This window comes from Phoca vitulina, unplaced genomic scaffold (assembly GCF_004348235.1).
Source record: "Phoca vitulina isolate PV1807 unplaced genomic scaffold, GSC_HSeal_1.0 scaffold74, whole genome shotgun sequence".
Taxonomy (NCBI): domain Eukaryota; kingdom Metazoa; phylum Chordata; class Mammalia; order Carnivora; family Phocidae; genus Phoca; species Phoca vitulina.
Window position 1 is genome coordinate 6,172,664 of NW_022589777.1, and position 25,506 is coordinate 6,198,169.

The window sequence follows — 25,506 nt, forward strand, 5'->3', positions numbered from 1 at the left end:
CCTTATTATTTTTTAAAGATTTATTTATTATTTTAGAGAGTGGGTGAAGGGCAAAGGGAGAGGGAGAGAGAGAAAATGGAGCCCGATGTGGGGCTACATCTCATGACCCTGAGATCATGACCTGAGCTGAAATCAAGAGTCGGACGCTTAACCAACGGAGCCACGCAGGTGCCCCAATGCTTGGGCTTTTAAGCAAAGACACATCCTTTTCTGTACTGTGAGATTGGCTGAGAGTTTAAACTACACGAGATCCTAAATTCTAAAGGAGAATCACTAAGACCAAGATGAATAAACTTGTGGCTTGTAAAGCAAACTCTGGGATCGCCCCATGGCTGGTCCAGCCTATTGCACAGAGATCCCTGAGACCCTCCCTTCCTGAGTTCCAGCCTCTCCCACATCCTGGGTGCCCACCTAGGACATCTTGTCTCTCTGTATTCAGAGCTCCTTGAGCTCTCCCTTCCAGTCCTGAGCAAAGGCTTCTTCTGCAGTGAGTGACACCATAAAGGGGCCTTAGGCTTTATCTGAATGAATGCCCTAGGCACAGCATCCTGGGAACAGCCCCTCCCACAGCTTCCTTCCATGGTTCAGAGCTGGTCTCTGAGGCCCAGCTCTCCCCCTCAAGCCTCATCCTCCAGCCTCAGGCACTGGTGCTCAGCCAGCCTTGCGGAACAGCCTCTGTTATGTGCTGGCTCTGAATCCACTCCCACCTGATCTTTAAATTTGGGAAAAGCCATGGTGCTCTCTGAGAACTGTGTCCCAGAATGGATGAACCAAAGGAGTTGGTCTTGCCTCAGAGTTTGGCTGACTTTATGGATGTGGGCCTCCTCCTCTTCTGCCTCATTTTCATGCTCCTATCTCTCCTTTCCATCTATTCATTCCAACATTAACTGAGCTCTATGATATGCCAGGCTCTGTGCTAGTTGCTGAGGATCCATGGCAGAGAAGCCTTTTTCCTCCTGTAGTCTGGAGTCAGTGGACAATTAACAAACAGGTACAACAATTACAACATAGAAGTGAGTGCAAGCAGAGGGGGCACATAGGCATAGAAGAAGGCAGGGCCTGGTCTGCCATGTACAGGAAATCTTCCCAGGAGATGTGACAGCAGCTAAGACCTGAAGGACAAAGTAAATTACTCGAAAAGGGAGAGGGAACATCACATGCAATTTCTTGGAGAGAGACAGCAGGAGGGAGCATGAGTTCTAGACTGTAAAAAGAACATTGGCTAGGTTGATGGGAGGGGGAGGCTAAAGGCTGGAGAGGAAAGGAGGGCCTGGTGATGACATGCCTTATATGGAAACCATGTGAAGGAGTTAAGGCTTTATCCTGTAAGCACTGAGGAGCCATTCAAATGTCTGAAATGAGCAGAGACATGGACTGTTCTGGGTTTTCAAGGATTTTTTGGGGGGGAGGTATAGAAGATGGGATCAGAGGGAAGCAGGATTTCCATGGCTAGATCTGCATCTGGAAGAGTTATCCTGCAGAGTGAAGAGATGTATCAGGTATGGTGGTCACTTCTCAGATGTTGGGCACTGGTAATGCTCTGCTGCAGCTTGGAGTAAATCATCAGGGGCCATCCTGGTGCTATTGCTCACAAACCCAGTGACCTTGGGCATGTAACTTAGACTCTCTGTGCCTTACTTTCCTTGTGTATCACATAGGAATAATCACTATATCTATTTTACAGAGTTGTCAAGGTGGAATGAGATATATAAATCTCCTAAAAGTTATAGTAGTTTTTTCCATAGGAAAATCAGATTCAACTTAAATTGTCTTAACTTAAAAGTACCCCTTTCAGAAATATAACTTGCCAGCCCTTTAAAGACCAGACTGTCAGCTTCTAGAAGGGAGGGATATTGTCAATTGCAGCAAGAGATTAATAGGTGGATTGAGGAGAGGTTCCTGTGTAGTTGATGGACACTTCATGAAGTGATGGAGCTGACCGGTCCCAGGCACTAGGAGGTGGGGGTGTAGATGCCTCTTGGGGTTACAGAGGAAGGCTCTAGCAACCATCTTTCTGTGCAACAGGGGAGTTTGCTTTCAGGCTAATTTCAAGTAGGAAATGACTCTTCCCATCCAATTGGGGGGGGGGTGATTCAAACAGCTTCACCCATAGCCATGGGACACCACCACCACTGAGAGAGCAATAAGAAGAAATACACAGAAGAGTCACACAAGATGGACAGAGGCCCATGGCACAAAGCCATAGCCAGCGTGCACATGGCTTGGGGGAGGCTGACAAACCTTTAGGAGACACTACTTGCATATTCTTGTGGAGCCAGTGCTCAAAGACCAAGAAGTAGTAAGAAGGAACCTAGAACATGAGATAGTTCCTTGTGGGACTCATAGAAGACTGAAACAGGAAGAAATTGACAACCTAAATAGACCAATAACCAGTAACGAGATTGAAGCAGTGATTAAACACCTCCCAAAAAACAAGAGTCCAGGGCCTAATGGATTCCCTGGGGAATGCTACCAAACATTCAAAGAAGAAATAATACCTATTCTCCTGAAGCTGTTTCAAAAAATAGAAACAGAAGGAAAGCTACCAGACTCATTCTATGAGGCCAGCATTACCTTAATCCCCAAACCAGGCAAAGACCCCATCAAAAAGGAGAATTTCAGACCGATATCCCTGATGAATAGGGATTCCAAAATTCTCAACAAAATCCTAGCTAATAGGATCCAACAATACATTAAAAGGATCATCCACCACGACCAAGTGGGATTTGTCCCTGGGATGCAAGGGTGGTTCAACATTCGCAAATCAATCAATGTTATAGAACATATTAATAAGAGGAGAGAGAAGAATCATATGGTCCTCTCAATTGATGCAGAAAAAGCATTTGACAAAACACAGCATCCTTTCCTGATTACAACTCTTCAGAATATAGGGATAGAGGGAACATTCCTCAAGTTCATAAAATCCATCTATGAAAAACCCACAGCGAATATCATCCTCAATGGGGAAAAGCTGAGAGCCTTTCCCTTAAGATCAGGAACACAACAAGGATGCCCAGTCTCGCCACTATTGTTCAACATAGTACTAGAAGTCCTAGCAACAGCAATCAGAAAACAGAAAGAAATAAAAGGTATTCAAACTGGCAAAGAAGATGTCAAACTCTCTCTCTTCGCAGATGACATACTTTATGTGGAAAACCCAAAAGACTCCACCCCCAAACTACTAGAACTCATAACAGCAATTTAGTAATGTGGCAGGATAGAAGATCAGTGCACAGAAATCAGTTGCTTTCTTATACACTAACAATGCAGCTGTAGAAAGAGAAATTAGAGAAACGATTCCATTTATAATAGCACCAAAAACCATAAGATACCTCGGAATAAACCTAACCAAAGAGGTAAAGGATCTATACTCTAGGAACAACAGAATACTCATGAAAGAAATTGAAGAAGACACAAAAAGATGGAAAAACATTCCATGCTCATGGATCAGAAGAATAAACATTGTTAAAATGTCTATGTTGCCCAGAGCAATCTGTACTTTCAACGCCATCCCGATCAAAATTCCAATGACATTTTTCAAAGTGCTGGAACAAACAATCCTAAAATCTGTATGGAGTCAGAAAAGACCCCAAACCACCAAGGAAATGTTGAAAAAGAAAAACAAAGCTGGGGGCATCACGTTGCCTGATTTCAAGCTATATTACAAGGCAGTGATCACCAAGACAGTATGGTACTGGCATAAAAACAGACATATAGACCAATGGAACAGAATAGAGAGCCCAGATATGGACCTTCAACTCTATGGTCAACTAACCTTCAACAAATCAGGAAAAAATATCCAATGGAAGAAAGATAGTCTCTTTAATAAATGGTGCTGGGAAAATTGGACAGCTATATACAGAAGAATGAAACTTGACCATTCTCTTACACCATACACAAAGATAAACTCAAAATGGATGAAACATCTCAATGTGAGACAGGAATCCATCAAAATCCTAGAGGAGAACATAGGCAGTAACCTCTTCGACATCAGCCACAGCAACTTCTTTCAAGACAAGTCTCCAAAGGCAAAGGAAACAAAAGCAAAAATGAACTTTTGGGATTTCATCAAGATATAAAGCTTCTGCACAGCAAAGAAACAGTCAACAAAACAAAGAGGCAACCCATGGAATGGGAGAAGATATTTGCAAATGACACTACAGACAAAGGGCTGATATCCAGGATATATAAAGAACTTCTCAAAAAACAAATAAGTCATAAAATGGGCAGAAAGACATGAACAGACACTTCTCCAAAAAAGACATACAAATGGCTAACAGACACATGAAAAAATGTTCAACATCATTAGCCATCAGGGAAATTCAAATCAAAAACACATTGAGATACCACCTTACACCAGTTAGAATGGCAAAAATTGACAAGGCAAGAAACAACAAATGTTGGAGAGATTGTGAGGAAAGGGGAACCCTCTTACACTGTTGGTGGGGATGCAAGTTGGTACAGCCACTTTGGAAAACAGTGTGGAGGTTCCTCAAAAAGTTAAAAATAGAGATACCCTATGACCCAGCAATTGCACTCCTGGGTATTTACCCCAAAGATATAGATGTAGTGAAAAGAAGGGCCATATGCACCCCAATGTTCATAGCAGCAATGTCTGCAATAGCCAAACTGTGGAAAGAGCCGAGATGCCCTTCAACAGATGAATGGATAAAGAAGATGTGGCCCATATATACAATGGAATATTACTCAGCCATCAGAAAGGATGAATACCCAACATTTGCATCAACATGGACGGAAGTGGAGGAGATTGTGCTAAGTGCAATAGGTCAAGCAGAGAAAGTCAATTATCATATGGTTTCACTTACTTGTGGAACATAAGGAATAGCATGGAGGAAATTAGGAGAAGGAAGGGAAAAATGAAGAGGGGGAAATCAGAGGGAGATACGAACCATGAGAGACTATGGACTCTGGGAAACAAACTGAGGGTTTCAGAGGGGAGGGGGGTGAGGGCATGGTTTAGCCCAGTGATGGCTATTAAGGGCACATATTGCATGCAGCACTGGGTGTTATACGCAAACAATGAATCATGGATCACTACATCAAAAACTAATGATGGTGTATGGTGACAAACATAACAATTTTAAAAAAATGTGTGTGTTCTGAGAGAAGTTTAAGACTCAAGGTGATCTTGAGAGAAGCTTGAGGTTCAAGCATTGAGGATCTACTGCTGGCTTAAGGGGCAGGTAAGTAGAAGAGAGGAGAGAAGGAATCTTTGGGGGCCCAGTGTAGGACCCGGTATAGAAGACAGGCCCGACTGGGAGCATGCATGCAAGGGAGCAGGGACAGCGATACCTCTGCTGTCAGTAGGAAGATCTCATCTGGGATGTGCCGGACCCCGCCAGCAATGACTCCCAGAGCCACTCCAGGGAACACGTAGGCATTGTTTCCTTGCCCAGGAATGAAGGTCTTGCCATCTTCCAGAGTCACACTCTTAAAAGGACTTCCACTGGCAAAGATCCCTCGGCCCTGGAGGCAGGAAGAAAAGCAGAGATGGAGCCTGGAGATGGGTTTCAGGCAGTAATGGTGGGCCTAGTTTTATCTCCCAAATGTCGAACCCTTCTTCATTCTCTCCCAAACGCTCAGCATTGTGCTGAGCACACTGCAGGTGCTGAAAGCACACTTGTTCATTTGACCAGAAAGTTTAGCTCCCACTGAGTTACCTGGCAGCCAAGAAATCACTGAAAGGTGAAGGTTTTTAATCTGTCACCTCCCGAGAGGGCTAACCCAGGACACGACAGGAATGCAGGTGACCTAGAGTTTATGAATGCCTTGGGTTCTGGTCAAACCTCTATGTTACTAGAGGAACCTTGACATAACATGAGGGTGAGAGCTTGGGCTTTGGAGCGAGACCTGGGTTTGAGGGCCAGCTCCACTCCTTATTAGCTCTGTGACCTTGGGCAAGTTATTTCATCTTTCTGAACCTCAGTTTTCTCATCAGGGATGGGGGGATTTTTCTTCACCCTCATAGGGTTACTCATAATGTTACTATGTCCTCTCAGCCTGGGGAAGGAAGGACTCGCCGCTGACCTCAGTGACCCGGTAGCACTTCTCAGCCGTACACTCGGCCTTGCTGGTGGGGTTGCTCAGGGCAAAGATGATAGGGCGCTCGTGGAAGGAGGCCATGTCCCTCAGAATCTGCTCCGTGAAGGCTCCTGCGATGGCAGCAACACCTACAGGGAAAAGGGGGGTTGTAGGGATGCCTACTCTTTATAAACACCCCATTCCTCTCCTGATGATGGTCATGGGGGGGACTTGGTACAACATGGAAGACTCAGGAATCTTGGAGATAGCATCCGCCATAGGGATGGATAGAGGGAGCTGAAGAGAAAAGGGTCTTCTTGCTTGAGCTGGGTAAGACCTCCTCTTAATCCCTGAGGGAACACTGGTCCCTTCAGGTCCCTGCCCGGATAAGATGTCCTGTGAAGGCATTCCTGGGCAAAGTCCTTTAGAGCGTGTGCCTCTCCCAATATATAGAGAGATGCCAGGTTCCCCTCTTTGGGAGAGCAGTGCTCACTTCCTCTCAGAGAGACCAGCCCTGTGCTTTTCCACTGCACTGTATAATTCTGCATCACTAAGTCCCAACTTGGTGCCTTAGTTCTATGGTTTTTATACAGTAGTCACTCAGTGAAAGACTGTGGCACTGAGGTGGACATGGGATCGGTGAGACAGCAGTACTTCCATCAATTACTTATGCCTGCTGGCTGAGCCTTAGTTTCCACCTGCAAGTCAAGAAGGTTAGCTGGGCTGGACAGTGGGACTCCTGCCTCCTCCTACCTATAATGGCCGTGGGCTTCACCAGCCTCACCACCTCCTCCAGGCTGTTCACTTCAGGGTGGTCCTGGGCAAACATCTCCTTCTCATGGTTCAGGTGGTTCCTTCCCTGCAGGGAAAGGAAAACATGATGCCTGGCAGTAAAAATTGCTTGGCTGGACATGGATGCCTCTGGAGATCCCGAAAGCATTTCCCGGAGAGCACTGTGCTTCGGTCTGAGCTGTCAGAAGCCTTGTCGCTCATCCTCTTGATCAGATCTCCTGGTAAAACCTAAGGTGGAACCTAAGGATTTTAATGTGTGTTTTGTCACAGTGTGGGGGTGTGTATGGGGTTTCTTTAGCCCAGACCACACATGGAGAATCCCTAAAGCCTTTCTTTGCACTTTTAGGGACATGGCTTCCTGGGCCAGGACAGAAAGGCTCTCATGAAATACCTGCATCTGACCAAGACCATTGGCCCCAAGGCATTCAGCACTCAGGGCCAGTTGAGGGATGGGGGCCTGAGCCATCAGGGTCAGAAAGCTAATTTGAATGTATTTTACAAGAGCCATTGACCTCCCTGTGAACAATAATAAGCTAAGCCCCAGGACAGGCTTGCAATGGCTGGCTGTTCCCACAAGCTCAGGATCCTTCCATTTCTTCAAATAGGAGTCAGGGTTTGACAGGCTGGTAAATGGTACAGATGTTCTGATGACTCCTTTGGGTCAGCTGGCCTTATGAGAATCAGAGTGAAGACATCAGCTTGGAGAGAGACTTGAGTAGGGGTAAGCTTACTGGGATAAGCAAAATAATGTTGAAAGGTGGCAAGAGGGAAGTGTGGCAACCTCTGGTGGCTTTTACCTGTGCTGCATTATGCTCTGGAATGACCTGCGGTGGGAGGAAGATCTGGCTCTTTATGAGATAACAGAAGGTCAGTTTCTATTTCTTCTAGTCTTGGTCGAGAGCCCCATGTACTTCCCCCATTCCTATCTCTGTCATCTTTTAAAAAAGTTTCTCACTGACATTCTCTGTTAGTGGGATTTGGGGCATTAAAACTTGGAGCTCTCAGTGAAGTCCTAAGGGTGGAGGCCATCTAAATGTGCCCCTCACCATAGTCCAGTCAGAAGCTAGACTGTTTCTCATTCATTCTTGCACTCATACCTCAAACATTACACACTCATTACATGCCAGGCATTGATATGAAGACCATAAAGCCTAATGGGGAGAGAGACAATTAAAAGGGCAACTGTCCTATAGTGAGGCAAGTACAATGTATGGAGGGGGACAGCTACATGAGCATAAATGTAGGAAATGGACTGAGACCTAGATGCTCAGAGAAAGCATCTTGGAGGAGATAACAGAAGACAAGGAGGAAGCAGGTGGGGTTGAGGGTTGAGAGTGGGTGTGTGGCAAAAGAGAAGGGCATTTCAGGCAGAAGAACAAAATATGCAAGGATGTCAGACAAGAAGAGCATGTTACGTTTGGAAAACTATGATTTACTGTGGCTGGAGGTTACTACAAGGCAGGAAGTGGTGGGAGATAAAGCTGGAAGGGGCATGCATACACACACTTGCCCACATATTCAAAGCTTTTGGACAGAGCAGTTAAGGCTACTTTGGGGTGTGTCTTCTGCTTTGGAGGTTAGAACATTACCCCCCATTGCTCCGTTTTTTGTCTGAGCACTTTCTCCCATGGAGACCTCTTATAGTCCAGTTCCAATAGCTGTAGGTGTCAGGAAACCTCTAGGTCTCCAGACTGACAGTACCTTTACAATGAGCCCCTTGGAGTCCACCATCCAGATCTTCTTTGTGGCCTCTGCCTTGGGTACGCCTTCTTTCTCTAGGGCCATGACAAGAAGGTGGGCGATGCCCATGGCTGCCTGGGAGGTACCATAATGGTGGATGTTCAGATACAAGGCAAATAGCTGCTCAGCATTTATCAGAAGCTTTACCAAGATCCTCTCTTCTCTGCACCTTTCCCCCTTCTCCTAGGAGGCCCAGGAGTCCTTGAGACACCCAAATGTTGGTGCCTAGACAGCTGCAATTATCACAATATACCTGTGCTGCTTCCTCTTCTCTGAACCCCTGAACACCTCCCTTCCTTCATGCTTCTCCACCCATCCTTGTTCTCCTGATGGCACCTACCTCACCCGCACCTTGGAAAACAAACACGTGATTGGAGAGCTTGTTCTTGGTGATTCGCAGAGCAGCCAGGATCCCTGCCACAGCGACAGAGGCTGTGCCTGCAACAGAGTGCACTGAGATCAATCTCTGGCCACTGGCTCCCCATCCCTAAGGGAAGACTCTTGGCAGAGTTCCCCACACCTAGAATGTGCGGCAGAACAAGCAACTCTCCCTAGCCCTTACAGAGGTCAAGTCTGTAGGCATGCAGGTTTTAGAGCAAGTATATGCCCTGTTTATAGATAACTGTTCTTTTGAGAAACAGCTCCTGGATTGTGACTGGACCCTGGGAGAGAGGATCAGATAGTCAGGCGCTGCTACCACCATCATTCATAAATGAAATGACAAGGACAAATATAATAGAAGCTGAAAAGAAGTGTGAGCCTCACAGAATAATTTGTTTAAGGGATAAATGGATTAAAAGCAAATTAAAAGTGAGACCACAAACTAGCCATGAGACATTAAGTGACCATGTGATCTGAGCTGCCTATCTTATCCACCAAGTCATAAGGTTGGTGTGCCCAGTAGCATACCATCATCAGTGGCTTGAGCCCGTCTGGAAGGTACAAGTAAGTTGCATAAGCAGGTGGCTCAGACTCATTTGACACCTTCTTCTGCTGCATGATTTCTTCTCCTTCAGTGCACACCTAGGGACTCACTAGGGATTCCTTATGACCAAGGAGAAAGAAGTTTGGGCTTGGTTTACCGATTATTCTTTTTTTTTTTTTTTAAGATTTTATTCATTTATTTGACAGAGAGAGACACAGCGAGAGAGGGAACACAAGCAGGGGGAGTGGGAGAGGGAGAAGCAGGCTTCCCGAAGAGCAGGGAGCCTGATGTGGGGCTTGATCCCAGGACCCTGGGATCATGACCTGAGCTGAAGGCAGACGCTTAACGACTGAGCCACCCAGGCACCCCTTGGTTTACTGATTATTCTTAATGATATACTGGCATCAGTGAGAAGTTTCTGGTTGCAGCTACACAGCTCCAGTAAAAGGTAGCCCTAAAGAGTGATAGCGAGAAAAATATTCCTAATGGATAGGACTTCAAGTTGTAAATTTGGTTGTCCATTTTGGTCTAAGAGATGGCTAGGTCTACATTGATTCATGGGCAGTTGCTAATGGTTTGGTTGATGGTCAGGGACTTAAGAATAGAATAAATAGTAAGACTGATGATGAGGAAGTCTGGGGAAGGGGTGTGTGGATGGACCTCTTGGGATAGGTATAGAGTGCAAACATATTTGTGCCACATAGGAAAGTTCACCAAAGGGCATAATGAAATAGGTTCCCTCAATCAGGTGGACAAAATGGCATGTCCTGTGTATCTTAGCGTCCTTCTCCAGCCACCTAGGATTTACTCCATGAGTTTATGTACAAAGTAGCCATGGTGGCAAGGATGGAAGCTATGCATGGACTTCCTCTCACGAAGGCTGACCTACTATTCCTACTGCTGAATGACTAACCTGTCAATGGCAGAGACTAATATGGAGCTCCTGGTATGGCACCATTCCCTGGGAGGACTGTCTACCTGGCAGCAGGATTACATTGGACTCTTTCCATTATAGACAGGAAAGAGATTTATCCTCCCTGGAATAAACAAATATTCTGGATATAGATTTTCTTCCCCTGTATATAATACTTGGCCAGTGCCATAATCTGTGGATGTTTGGAATCTGTGGATGTCCTAGTCATCATCCTGGTATATTCCAGACAATAAGGCTCTAATCAAGGAATTCATTTTACAGTACTAGAAGTGAAGCACTGGGCTTATGCCCCCGGAATTCAGTGGTCTTAATATGTACTCTGCCACCCAGGAGCAGCTGGCCTAATAGATCAGTAGAATGGGCTACCGAAGACTTACCTAAGACTCAGTTGGTAACACTCTATGAAGCTGGTGAAGTTCTATCTTACAGGATGCAGTATAGGATTTGACTTAGCAAACAATACATTGTGCTCTTTCTCCCATAGCCAGAATACTTGGGTCTGGAAATCAAGGGGTTGAAGTGGAAGTGGTTCCTTTCACCATTTCACCTAGTAAGTTACTAGCAGAAATTTTGCTTCCTGTCCCTTCAGTTCTGTGCTCTCTGGATTGGAGGTGTTGGTTCCCAAGAGACAAACGCTTCCATAAGAGTTCACAACATGGTTCTACCAAATGGAGAGTTGAGACTGCCACCTGGCCGTTTGGTTCTCTTTTTTTGCCATGAAACCAGTGGACAAAGAAAGACAGGGTTACTTTACTGGCTGTCATCAGGCTATTTGATGACTGAGGGGCAATGGAGGACAGGAGGGACTAGATCCGAACCCAGGGGATCCTCTTAGTACTTGCATGCTCAATAGGAGATGTTAGTGAATACTGCTGCAACAAAAGAGAGGCAGGACCACTGAGGATTCACATCCTTCAGAGAGAAAGGTTTGGATCATCCCACTAAAGAACCCTGGCCAACCGAGGTCCTCTCTGAGGACAAGAAAACATGGAATGGGAGGTTGAGGAAGAAATGTATAAGCATCAGCTATGGCCTCATGACTGATTACAGAAACAAGGAATATAGCAGCTATGCATAATTTCTTCCTTGATGATTATGTGATTTACGTAATGGTATATATTAGCTAATTTATTCTCCCTCTCCTTCCTCTTATTTTTTATATAAGTATTGTTGGAGGTTAATTCTACAGTTTAGTCTTTAGGTGACAGAATTTTCAAATGTGACTGTGACTGAGTTTAAAGAGTAGTTAATCTTGCCCAGAGATGGGTAGTGCGACTATTTTCCAGAGATGAATAAAATGACTGTAGAGACTTTGCCCCTCCCCATTTTGGGGAGAAGGTGAAAATGTCTTCATTTGTTGGAAAGATGTATTTTATTAGGTATTTTGTTAGAGTTGTTTTTGTTGTTGTCTGGAAGTACCAGTGTATAGAACCCTGTGTATGGATGCTGAACAGTTGAAAGGATGGAGTGTGCCAATTATCGAGTAATTGTTTCTCAGTTTCAAACCCACCCTTCACTTGGCTTTGTCTGCAAACCACTTCCCAGCTTTGCCAACTGGCTCTATGCTGGGCTCTGCCAATAACTGGCACCAGAGGGTGAGGGAAGGGCTAGGTGAGGGGGACGGAATGCTTTTTCCAGCATCATCCCTGCCTTGTAAGATTGACGGATAAAATGTAGGACACTTAACTTTGAATTTTTGATAAACAACAAATAACTTCTTTTTTAGTGTACGTCCCATGCAATATTATTATAAATATTCTAAAAAGTTATTCATTATTCACCTGAAATTCAAATTTAAGTAGGCATGCTGCATTTTCATCTTGCTAAATCTGGAAACCCCACAGCCTAGGTTTTCCAATTCTACAGCAACAGAATATTCTAGAAGCAGCAGTTCAATTCAGTTTGCAGTTTGTCCATCACTTGCAGAACTAGCCTCGTAGTGCACCCCTCAGAGACACCAACACTAGTGGACTGCTGCCTGGTCTTCTCTGTGTTCCCTAGCCTCAGGGCTGGGAGCAGGTCCTTAGGGCTTTTCATTTTTAAAATACATAATAAGCAATACTTTGTACTAAGTCTTCTCTGTTAAAGCAACTGGTGTAGACCCTGACTGACAGTTCACAATAAAGTAATCACATGGGCACTGTTAGCTTCCATGATAGTCAAAGAAACAGAAGTTATAGTGGGACTACTTATGGGCTGTTAAAGTTGCACAAATCAAAGAATTTGATGTCATCCAAGGTTGGTGAGGGAGTAGTGAAAAGTAAAAAGTTCCAGCATAAATTGTATTTTAAAATGCTATGACCTTTTTTGGAAAACTATTTCCCAGTATAGACCAAAGGCATAAAATGTTTGTGCCCTTTAACCTCATACTTCTACTTCTAGGAAGCTATGTATGGAAAAATCCACAACGCATGTCCTAGGATATTTATGACTGTGTTATTTATAATATGGAATGACTGGAAATAACTTAAACATCTAACAAAGGAGTAAGAGTTAAGTAAATTAGCTAGTGTGGACATATATTGCATCCATTAAAAATGATCATTATGAAGATGATGTGGCAACATAGAAAATGCTGTTAAGTTTTTAACTTAGGTCAGATATTGTTCTAAGTGCTTCACATGTCTAACTGTAAAGATGTTTATTTATTTAATCCTAACTATTATCATCCTCATTTTACAGCCTGGGAAAATGAAGTACAGAGTAGTTTGCTGAGTTATCCAAGATCATATAATAGAGTGAAAATTTGAAGGGAATCAGGGAATCCCAGGGAATCAGGTTCTAGGCCTTGTGCTCTTAACTATTAGACTATGCTTCACTGAATTAGTTGGAAGGAAGAGAACCTTAAAAGGTCTACATGTCATGATTCTATTTGTAATGAAACACACACACGGAATCTGGAAGGAATAACAAAATACTAAAGGTTGCAGGGTGGGAATATGAGTGAATTTTCTGTTTTCTCTTTCCAGTTATCTAAGGCATTTGTGTTTTGTAGCTCTGGGGAAGGGCCTTTTCCCAGAATATGGGCTAGATTTGTACCTGGCTTAGAGGGCATGTGTTGGGCTAAGACAGGGAACATAGAAAACAGCTGGAGCCTAATAAGTGCACATTCATCATTATGGACATCAGAAGGCAGGACCTGAGGTAGGAACACAGAAGGTGGAGTGCAGGCTCTCCAGCCTTCACACAGGAAGCCTGGAGGAACTGCTAAAGTGTCACAGGGTCCCACAGCCTGGGCTGAGGACTACTGGGGGCTTTCCTAACACCCTTCTGAGGGTCCCTGAGGAGTTCACTGTGCATGTATTGAGGGCCTGCGAGGTGACAGGCACCATGCTAGGCACTAGGGAAGGTGAATCACACATGGTCCCTGCCCTCAGGGAACTCCCTGTTTGCCAAGGCTTGAGCACCAATAACCGTAACGTAATCAGTAGTCAGAGGTCATTTTGTGGAATTCATTGCCTTCATTTATTTATTAAGCATCAGTTTTGTATCAGACTCTGAGGTACCAAGGATACCCTTGGTAACAAAATAGGTTCATTCCTGCTTTGTAAAGAAAGTATTAACTGAAAGTGTAACTTTGTAAAGAAAGTATAATTGGTATTAACTGATTGTGTCATCCAAGTGTGATGACAACTATAAAGAAGTTGTTCATAATACACTTTTTGTTAGTTCATGTATAGAAAAGTATATTGTCAGCATCAGCCTATCTTTGCTTCATGCCTCCCCACATACTCTATGTACCAGGTGCATTATTAATCATTCCCTAACAGGTCATGTCTTCTTACACTTCTGTGCTTTGCCCATGCTGTTTACCATCTATCTATAGGACCTTCTGCAGTTCGTTATTTATTCCTTAAGACTCAGTGCACAGGATCTCCTTTGCCAGCCATCCTGTTTTCCTCAGCCAGGAATCCTTAGCCTCCCCTTCTTTTCCCAGATCTACTTTTTATCTAACCTGAATAAAGTGGGGCTGTATCATGGCCAGGCCCAGCACTGTACTGCATTCAAAAGGAACACCAAGCTGACACCCAAGAAAGCATCAAAAAGCAATTTAAGTCATTATTTAAATCACTTACACAGGTAGTGAGAATTGCATGGTATGACCCTCCTCCAAATTCCTAAATACCCTTGTCTATGATTTTCTCATAGCCCACTTATTGTATCAGCTACTCCCCATTTCTGTCTTTCCACAAATACCTCCACCCATCCTATATCTGGCTCTCAAGAGCCACTTTTATTTTAGTTCTACTGAGTTAGAGTCTGTATTTCAGAACGTCTGCAGATGATTTACATGCCCATTTAAGCCTGAGATGCACTGAACTAGATGACTTCTCTAGGTGAAGTACTAGTTTCCTTCCATTGGATAGAGGGGTTTTCTGCTCATCTGATTATATTTCAGACCATCTGCCTCCTGAAAGGAGATGTGCAAGACATGCGCCACCAGATGGCGCCAAAGATATTCCATCAGAGAGACTCCCAAAGGACCCCCGCCCCATGCTTGATGGGCCCTTTCCTTCTCAGACACCAAGTATCGATTGTGTTAGAACTGGCAAGCTTTACAACTGGGCTTACCTGCAGAAATCCAGTGCTGGATGTGGATTGGAGAGCATGACCTACAACAAGTGCGCAGAGGAGGAAACAGGCCCCTGCCAGTCACCCAGTCGGAAGCAGAGCAGGGAAACGGGGGGGGGGGGGGGGGGTGCTACTTCCAGGGGGAGCTACTTCCATCCCTTCCTGGTCTCTGAAGCCTCACCAGCTTCTCCTGACTCTGGACTTGAAGGCAGCAGGAGGGGCGTGAAGGGCTTTCCTTGGGGGAGAACTGGAGGCAGGGGCAGTGGAGGTAGAAGGAAGAGAACTTAGGCAGATGTCAATGACTCCAGAAGGGGTAGAGAACACAAAACAATGGGAAATCTGATAGGAAAGGATGGAACATTTCCATGAAAGGATACAAGGGCAACTGCCATTTATTGATCACTCTCACCGTGACCTTGACTCTGTGCTGTGTGTGTGCTCAGCTTCATTTGCTCATTTAATCTTTACACAACTCTACCAAGCAGGTACTATGAGCCCCCACGTTTTTCCCCTCTCAGAAGCGGAAAGTGAGGTTCAAAGAAAACAGAAACAATCAGGAGAGAACTTCTGAATCCTCCTACCACTAAGTCTAGAGACCCTCTGCCTCCATGTCCATACACTTTGCCTTTTCTCCTGTCACCACAGGTCAGCTGTCTCTGCTTCTAGCTAAAGCCACCTCCACGTGTGTGCCAGATCCTGTTTTGCCTACTTAAGGAAATTTGTCTTGTAATTTTCTCTCCTTTTTTTTTTTTTTGCATCCTTGATTTCTCCTCTGCTGGGTCACTGCCATCAGCATACAAATATGTCATGAAGCTTCCATCTTTAAAAGGCTTTCTGTTGGCTCTGTATAGTCCCACACTATTTCTTATTTGTAAAGAACTGAATATACTTGTTGCCTCTATTTCTTTTTTCCTCAGTCTCCCTGAAACCCAGTCCAATCAAGCACCTGTCCCCACCTCTGGACAAGGTCACCTGTCCCACCATCTTGCCAAATTCAGCAGTCAGTCCTCAGCTGCTGCTTCCCTTGATCTCTCAGCTGCATTGGATACTGCTGCTCATTTTCCCTTTGGGAAACTCTCTCTGCACTTGGCTCCTGGAGCCCCACACTCCTGCTCTCCTTTCTGGGATCCTCCTCTGGGGCCATCCTGTGAAGTGGCAAGTTACCCTAATTACAGACCAGAGCTCAAGAGGAAAAAGAGCAGTTCTTGAGCCCCATCTTATTAAGTTTGGCAAATAAAGTTATCTCCATCATTAACTTTCATTTGGACAGCTCTTGGGTAATGTGTTAGGGATTTGAAAGTGGAGAGGAAGGAAGCTGTTTAGCTTTCTGGAGGTAACCACCTGGAGAAGCCTAGGGGTACAGGGATGTTGCTGAACCTGGCTTGGGCCCATAAATGCCATGGGCTGCCCAAAGTGTGACTGTTTCCCATTCACAATGAAAGAAAAACAAGTTTTCCTTTTCAGAGGGAGCTTTCCATAATTACATTTCCTGTAAACGGAGTATTAGAGGTGATACGGTCAGGAAATAGCACAAAAGGACAAGCTGAAAAGGTAGTTTCTAACAGTCACATTTGACAAAGTTAAAGGAACTTCCATGCTGAACAACAGATTGTGGAGAAAAGGGGAAGAACTAGCCATTTCTCAGGTGAGGCAAGGCTGCTGTCCCAGACAGGGACAGGGGCGGGGAGTTAGGCGTGGTCAGGGTCTGCTCGTGGGGCTTCAGAAGCCTGGGGCCATGCGGGGGCTGGGTGTCGTCCCCTGCAAGGCCAGGCCAGGCCTGCTTCTACCTTCCCACAGCAGCTGGCTACCTTCATGCATTCATTCATTCATTCATTCGTGTCCTGGGGGCCTGTTCTGGGGCTTCACTGTGCTAGGCCTTGTATATAAAAGGATGAATAAAACCATCTGTTCATAGATAGTTAACAGCACATATGTTCAGAAAATTCAAGTTCCCTTAATTGGATACCAAGCAAAGGACTTCTAGACCACTTCAGCCCTATCTCTGTGTCAGGAGGAGAATTTTCTGGAACGCCTGGACTTTCTAGAAGGCAGTTCTTGGCCCGTGCGTAAGATGGGGTAGACCTATTCTGACACAATTTGGGAGGAACCAGAGGGAATAATTACCATCATCTTAGCTTCTTTGGGGTTTTACCTGATACAACAGGGCAATGGGAGGTCACAGAGGAGCCAGGATCAGATGCAAGAGACCCATGGGAACCTCAGGGCTAGACACAGCCCTGTAAGTGAGGAACAGTCACAGAACACAGAACTTCATGAAAAAAAGAAAGGCTCTGGAGAGAGAAGGTTGAGGCCAGGGGAGGCTTCACTGTGAGGGAGAGAGATTGGAAAGGCCAGGAACTGCTGCTCCCTGTGTGTGGTGATGGTGTGGGGGAGGGGGCAGTAGACCCCTAAGAACCGGATATAGCTCCTGGTTTCTTGTAAGCAGGAAAACCAGCTGGACAGTCTTCAGAGCCATCTGCCCCTTTGGTATCATGACATCTGAGCTCTGGGGAACTTGGAGGCATTCTGCAAAGTGGGTGACTCCTGGGTTCTGGGGAAGGGTGCGGGTCAGCTAGACCCCTGTGGGACAAGCTTGGCCCTGGATGTGGTACCCTGGAGAAGGTGAGGCTTGAGCCTTTAAGGATACACAGAAGTTAGCCAAGAGCAGAAGAGAATTCTAGGCAGAGGGGCCAGCACATTCAAAACCACAGAGTTGGAAGAAAGTTCATAGAACAGTGAGAGGAACTCAGTGGGCTGGAAGAATAGGGTGTATGTGGAACGTGGATAAAGGTTCTGCCTCCCTTCTCCTCAGGTTTGCCCACTCCTGTGCTCACACCGATCTCTCTCCTCACCTCCAGCAGAGCCTCTCTGTATTTGGGTATCAACCCTTCTTCCTCCCCACCCCTATACCTATGTGTCAGGAGCCTACTAGGCACCAGAGGTATTCGTACTAGAACTGAGCACTGTTACATGCCCATCCCCGCCTACACATCACTCCTGTCCTTCTAACACCCTGGCGCCACAAACAGGGGTCATGATGGAAATACTTCACAGTGAATAAAGCGAACCAGAATAGATGCTGGCTTTTTAAAAGCATCCTGGTTTATTCTATCGATACTGGCCGATTCTCCTTCCTGGCTGTTAATACTGTTATGTCCATTTTGCAGAGAAAGAAAAGAAGGCTGAGAGGATTTAAGACATGTGGCCAAAGCACAAAGCAGAAAAATGGAGATTCAGACTTGGGCTTGTCTCAATCCAAGGTCTGACTGTTAAGCTCTCTGACTCACAAATGAAAACTTGAAAGTGTGAGAGGGTGCCGATGGCCTGACCCACCACGGGGCACCCTGACAGGCCCCCTGGCCCCGGGGTTGTGGTAGGACTCAGGAGCAGTGCAGGTCCGGGGCAGCCTGGTGGGGTAGGAGGATGCTCTGGAACGGACAAGCCAGCTAGACTTTCATGACCCTGACCGCACGGTGTGAGCAGCTCGCAGTGGGGGCTGGAGGGCCAAGGTCACTAGGCCAGCAGCATCCTGCTTCTGGCTCCTGGGTAAGGACACCGCTGGCCTGTCCTCCAGCATGACCATTGCTATTGCTGTTCCCCTTCCAGGTCTCTTTCTCCTCCCCTAAGAGCGGGGATGCTTCCCTGGTCCCGGCTGAAACAAGTCAGCTGAGCCCCTGCCTTTTCCAAAATGCCTGCGGAGACTGCCGGCAGTAAGTCAGCGCATGCGCAGCCCGGCTCACAGACCCAGCCTGGGGCAGCGGAGGCTTTCTGTCAGCCGGCTGGGGTGGGGGCAGAGGCGACAGCCGGCAGCCCCGGGGAGCCCCGGACCCTTCCAGCCCTGGGGCTCCAGAGGCCCCGGCATGCGGACGGCCCTGTGGGGTCGGTGAATCCCAGGTGTGTGGGACAAGCAGGACTGGCCGGAGACCGTTCGAAGTCGGCTCAGCTCCTGCTCAGCTCCCGGCATTACCCCTGCCTTCACGGAGCGCAGTCTGCGGGGAGCCTGAAGCCTTTGGTCAGATCTTCCGAGTTCCACCAAGGATGGGAGGCCGGCCTGGTGTTCAGAGCAGACAGCGTGGGCCCAGTCTCATTTTTATGTGGGCGGCCTGGTTCCTTGTGTGGGGTGCTGGGCAGATTCTGACGATGAGTCCTGCTGGGGTCCTGCTGGGGTGGGCTGGGCTTGGCCCCAGCAACCACATGTGACTTGTTTCTGGTGTCTGTTTGCCACTGTCATGCCTCCCTCTTTCTCTCTCTCTCTCAGCGCTCTTCAAGTCTGCATGTGGATGTTCCTTTTCTATTTTTGAGCATGGCTATATTGTTTTATGTTTCATTTCTCTTTACTTTGTATTTGGAGGTAAAAGGGGCCAATTCTAGCATTAGCTTAATCTTCCATGTTGTCCCACGAGTCCTGGAATTCCTCACCCATCTCCTAATTGCCCACTTAGCACTGAGGACACACATCATAGGCTTCTGGTCCTGGACCCATTAGTAACCAGCTGGTGATGAAGACAAGCCCCTTCCCCTCTCTGGGCCTCCTCTTTGGTCTGTAAACTGGGGGAGTTGGAGGAAGGGTTGGGGAAGATGGGAGCAGCAGGCTGCTGGAGACCAGTGACACCCCCACTTATGTGGGATCTGGAATTTAATTCTTAGCAAGGAGACTCACTGCACCGCCTCACGCACATGGGGGGAATAGGCAGCCTGATGTCATGGAGACAGATAGAGAATTCTGAATCAGGAATAACTAGGTTCTAGTCCCACCTTGTGCCTGTCTGGCTATGTGACCTGGAGCAAAAGGTAATCCTTGAACTTCAGTTTCTTTACCTGTGACATGGGACAGCAATGTCTGTCCTCCCTGAAGGGAGAAGGGGCTATTTCAAGGAAGTTGTGAGATAGTGTGTACGAAAAACACTTTTTACATCTAAAGTCCTGTGTGCATGCAAAATGTTATCACTTTGCAGCTTGGGCTCCCTGGGAAGCAGATTCTGAGACATGTGGAATGTTCCGGATGTTACCAAGAAATGCCCTTGGGATCAGCACCTATGGAAGGCGGGGGGGGGGGGGGGGGGGGGGGGTGGCGGGAAGCAGGATGGGGCAGAGGAGAAGCCGGGCTGTGTGTAGTCCTCAAAGCCTCAGCCAACCTCGTGGGGAGCTCTGGAGTTAAAATGTCCCCTTCATACTGTCCTCCATTGGGCCACAGTGGTTGGGCTTCTATATTCCCTCATCACTGGGTGAGGGCATCTCTGGCAGGGAAGACCATGGGCAAGGCGGCTCTCTGTAGCTGAGACTCTCTGCCTGATGCAGCTGACAGCCCTGTCAGCAGTTGGGACAAGTCTTTTCTTGAAGGAAGGTCTGGGGGGGTCCACCTCCATGCCCATCTCTTTACTTTTGTCGCTTATGGTGGTACCTAACGGTCAGGCTGTCCTGATCAAAGACTTGATATTATAGGGATCCTGACATTCTGGTACTATTTGCTAGCTCTTTTTTTTTTTTTTTTTTAAGATTTTATTTATTTATTTGACAGAGAGAGACACAGCAAGACAGGAAACACAAGCAGGGGGAGTAGGAGAGGGAAAAGTAGGCTTCCCGCGGAAGCCTGAGGCGGGACCCGACTCCAGGACCCTATCATGACCCGAGCCGAAGGTAGACGCCTAATGACTGAGCCACCCAGGTGCCCCACTATTTGCTAGCTCTTGTTACACATTTTAGATTCATGACTTTAGTCTTTAATTTCTGAGGAAAGAATGGGAAATTCCTTTGCTGTCTGCTGTGGGGCCCAGAAAACTATTCCATCTGGCTTTGCCTGGGAGCAAAATAGACTCTGCTGGAACTGGCTATTAACAGGAAACAAAAGCCAATGAATTGATTTAATTAAAAAATGCTACGTGTGTGTACACGAGGTGCACATGTGAAAATGTATATGCATCTGAACGTGCATGATGACCTGGACAAGAGAGAGGCTGCAGGGGCAGGTGTCCGAGGTAGACACGCCCCCAGGAATTGGTGGGTGTGCTTCTGAGAAGGTCATTGTGTGTGTGTGTGTGTATGTCATTCATTCATTCATTCATTCATTCTCCAGTTCCTTATGAAGCAGCTATAATGTGCCGGACGCCGTGCTGGGAACTGGAATGAGAACAGATCACACAGTCTCTGTCTCTGGAAGCTTATCGTCTCCTGGGGAGACAGATGATTCAGTGTGGGCATCTGGGGTACAGTGTGGTAAGAGGACTAACGGGGGCACTGTGGGAACTCCCAGTGGGTACCCAAATCAGACTGGGGGAGCAAAGGCCGATGTGAGGCTTTCCCTGGGACAGGAGAGCCTGAAGCGGAGTCGTGAAGGCTAAGCAGGAGTTCCTCAGGCAAAGATGATGGGGAGGACTGAGGAGCAGTGCTTTCATGTGCAGAGAGAACCGACAGGCAAGGAGGTCAGAGGATAACAGTAAGGGCAGGTCAGAGGACAGAGTGGGGGTGCAAGGGGGGCAGAGATCGGCAGACCCCTGAAGCCTTATGCCTCCAGTGGGGGAGTGTGAACTTTCTCGTGAAGAGGGAGTTGACAGCCCTGGTTTCATCCTAGAGGTGCTCTCTGGCGGCGGTGGGGGGCAGTGGAGGCAGAGGATGGCAGCGCCCGGATGTGTCCCTGTGCCCGTGTTTATAAGGATGTATACACAGGACTGTGTGTGTGTGTGTGTGCACGTGCACACATCTGGAGTCTGCACCAGCTGTGCGGCCCCCGTGGACTTGTTTTCCACTCCCACCTTCTGGCCTTGGCAGCCCTGTGGGCCCAGGGGGATGGCTGTCTTGCCGCTGACTCAGAGTGAGGGCCGTGACGGGGGAGTCGGTCAGGGACTAGCCCGCAGGTGTTTCCTCGAGGGCCATGGTCCCAGCCCTGCCCACTGGGCTAACAGTGGGGTGACCAGCAGGCGGGCAGGGAGTGCATGTGCTGCCTGGTCTGTGCAGAGCACCCCACTTCTCTGAGTGAGGCCGGGCCGGCAGCCAATGCCTGGCCCAGGCCCATACATCTGGGGGGACAGCATCCCCCAGGCTGGGGGAGGGGTTGCCATGGGTCAGCTTGCCCTTACTGGGTCTCCCCTCTCTGGCTACCCACTCTTCAAGCGCTGAAGTCATATATTTTGATCTTAACTGTCTAATAATATGCTTAACTGTGCTATCCTGCCTCTTGAAAATTTATGACCAAAAAAACCCCCCATTTATCACATTTCTTTAGCCCTTAATGTGGGCCACAGGAAAGGAAGGGGCCTTTGGTTTTGTAATCGTGTAAGGTCTCGGAACTGTATGGTGAGTGATTATGAACTTAGAATTTAGAGTCCAAATTTCAACGCTACACTTACTATAGAAGCTTATTCTCTCTGTGCCTCAGTTTCTTCATTCCTAAGACAAAGATGATAAAATCTCATAGGATCAAAAGTGTAAAGTACTTAGAACAGTGCCTGATGTACAATAAATATGCAGCTCTAAACCTTAGCTATTATTACACGGGTTTGAATTCTCCTAAGTGTAACCCTAACTCATCTGATGAAAAGTTGTGACCTTTTTGGGTCTCATCTGCAAAAAGGAAGGGTTGGCCAATCTTTTACTCTCAAGGACCAACACCTGTCCCCCACCAACTTGTTCTTGTTCTGACATGCATTTTTGCTTTTGAAAGATTTTGCATGCCAAACTTCATTTGTTAAATAATAATCTGTACGTCCTCAGGTTTCTCCTGAGCTTATAAAATACTGGGAATGGTTCCCAATGCTCTTACTGAGAAGGCCTGGATCAGGAGAGATGATGTGTGAGGGACTCCCCCTCCCCTCCAGTTTCACATACTGGCATCTCCACAGCAAGAAGCAAGTGCCTTCAGATACTTCTGGGCCATAGAACAGGTAACCCAGTTGACCCTGAACTAGAAGATGCTTCCCATTGGCTTTTGGAATGCCCTGGGGCCCTGGTGTCAATGTCTTTCATAGTTATCATTTGAGTAGCATGCATTCCAGCCAAGTTATGGACTGGACAGGGCTACACCTAGTGTTGGGGAAATCCAAGAGTGAGTTACTAAGGCTGGGAAAGGCCATTTTTATGGTGACTGATGCTCTGGTCTGATGAGTCCTATATACTAGTACTTTCTATACATTAGTTCTTTATATTTTCATAATAATCTTCCAAGGCAGTTATTATCATCCCCAATGACTAGAGGATACAACTACAGCTCAGAGATTTGATTAGCCCAAGTTCAGCTGGCTAGAAAATGGCAGCATTGGTTAGTATTTCTCTCAGATATTAAATCCCATAATTCTTACTTTCCTCTGAAGCAGTAATCGTGTCCACTTGATAGGTGAGGAAACTGAGGCCTAGCAAAGTTAAGGGACTTTTCCAAAGTCAGAGAGCTAAGAATCAGCCAAGTGGGAGTTGGCCCCAACACGAATGCTCTTTCTGCCCCAGCTGTGGGCAGCAGGTGAGCCGGGAGGCGCCCCCACTCCGGCATGCAGGGCAGCCTGTGGGAAGGCCTCAGTCCTCAGTGGCTTTGTCAGGCGGGGCGAGCCTTACCTTGGATGTCATCATTGAACATGCAGTATTTGTTGCGGTATTTGTTGAGCAGGCGGAAGGCATTGGCATTGGCAAAGTCTTCAAACTGGATGAGGCAATTTATTCCAAACCTGTGGGCAGGGAAAGGGAAGCACTCATGATTGCCTCCCCACGGCCAGTCCCTGGCAGATCCCAGCCTGCCCTGGGGAGTGGAGAGGCACAGGATAGGAGGTAGTGGAGGCAGCATGGCTCCTGTGCTGGGGTTTTTGCCACCTGGTTGGCTCCTGGACTCCTGGACTCTGCCTGCCCCCATGATGGATGAGGATGGGGAAGGGACAGAGTAGGAACACCTGGGTCTGGTGGTCTGCTGAGCCCATATCCCTGACTCTAATGTAGGCTGGGGGCTGCCATGGGCTATGGATGGCAGACCCTGGGGGGTGATGGCAAGACCTGAGATGAGGCCTGCCCTTCTTGGGGCCTGCGGCCATCTGAAATCCCAGCAGCAAGCTCACTCCCACCCAAGTGCATGCAGAAACCCTGACTTCCCAACCACTGGGGCCTACAGAGCCTCTGTAGCCTGCACATATCTCCCTGGGTGGGTCCTGAGACCTGGAGATCCTCCACCAGACTCTTCTGGGTTCACTCATTGTGTCCTGCTCAGATGCAAGGAAGGCTGGCAAAGGCCACTATGTGAAGCCACTGTCATCTACCCACACTTTGATAAGGGTGTTCGCCAACTTGCAGGTACACAAGAATCAGTTCGTGAGCTTGTTCGAAATACAGAGCCCCAGGCTCATCTGCCAGAGATTCTCACTCAGTGAGTTTGGGGCAGGGCTTGGGAATGTACTTTTTTTCCCTCCAGGTTTATTGTGGTAGAATTCACAAAAATCATATATTTAAGACGTACAGTGGGATACTGTGATATACATATACATTATGAAATGATGACCACCCCAGATTGTTTGGATTCTGGTAGTCCAGAAGCTCTGAGAAATACTGCCTTGGTGGATGAAGACAATGCCCATTAAGCTGCTTGATATGCCTTATTCAAAATCTATGCTACAATTGACTGTTAGATTTCAGGGTCAGGGAAAAGTTTGTATTTCCTACAAAGCAACTGTATTATTCGTAACCCATTTTTCCTGTTGACATTGTGAGAAAGCTGAGCACTCAGTTTTCTGCTTCTGTGCTGCAGGCAACCTCAGTCCCCCTTTCTGCACACACCCTTCCCCTTCCTCCATTCTTGCTTTTGATCCTCATTGTGATAGTTTGTTCTATTGTGCCTTTTATTGGAAACAAGCATGACACAAATTATTAAAAATGACCTAATACATAGACATACATACATGGGTCCATTTGTCTCTAACAGTATGAGTTCACATTCATTGAGAAAAAGTGCCCTGATTGATCAGCCAGGAGTGTTGGGGCAGGAGCTAGGGAGAAGGGGTCTGCCACTCCCAACCTGGTGTGAACCAGAGGCTTGGGACCAGCTGTGGAAAGAAAGATTTATGCCCCCACTAGAAAATGTGGTGGGGGGGCCACACACCTGGTGGGCTCCCTGTGCTATTGGGGGCATTTTTACGATGAGGCTGGTGGCTATGAGGGGTGAGTAGTACTGAATTAGCCCAGAAACTTCTTTATCAACCTCATGATTTTGTGCCTGGCTTACCCTGCACAATAGAAATCCAGTGGCAGGTAAATATTTGCTCTTCTCATGGTCCTTCCAGAACCTTAGTGAGTTGAAGCTGTTGGTGGGAGGACTTGGAGGTGGGTTCATGTGACAGGGGCAGAAATGGAGAGATTGTGACTTCCACAGTCCAGTACTAGCAGTGCTGGGCATGGGTCAGCAGGTTTGTGCGCCTGACCTGGCTCGGAGCAGTCTGACACCTGTCACTTCACTCCTCAATTCTGCCTCGGTTTTCCATCTGTCAGTGGGCACAGTCATGTCTGCCTGGCCAACTGCAGTGGGCTTTTGTGAGCATGA

The 25,506-nt window shown here is 47.0% G+C and overlaps 1 protein-coding gene across 4 annotated transcripts in view; it reads right to left on the reverse strand.

Annotated features, from left to right (window-relative positions):
- Window positions 1-25,506, reverse strand: part of ME3 (malic enzyme 3) — a 197,069-nt gene that overhangs the window by 1,862 nt on the left and 169,701 nt on the right. For all 4 annotated transcript variants that reach the window (XM_032393613.1, XM_032393612.1, XM_032393614.1 and 1 more), the window contains 6 exons: window positions 23,544-23,653; window positions 8,915-9,012; window positions 8,536-8,649; window positions 6,796-6,901; window positions 6,049-6,191; window positions 5,314-5,487 (listed from right to left, as the gene is read on the reverse strand). In XM_032393613.1, coding sequence (XP_032249504.1) covers window positions 5,314-5,487; window positions 6,049-6,191; window positions 6,796-6,901; window positions 8,536-8,649; window positions 8,915-9,012; window positions 23,544-23,653 — 745 coding nt within the window. The remainder of the gene's footprint in view (window positions 1-5,313; window positions 5,488-6,048; window positions 6,192-6,795; window positions 6,902-8,535; window positions 8,650-8,914; window positions 9,013-23,543; window positions 23,654-25,506) is intronic.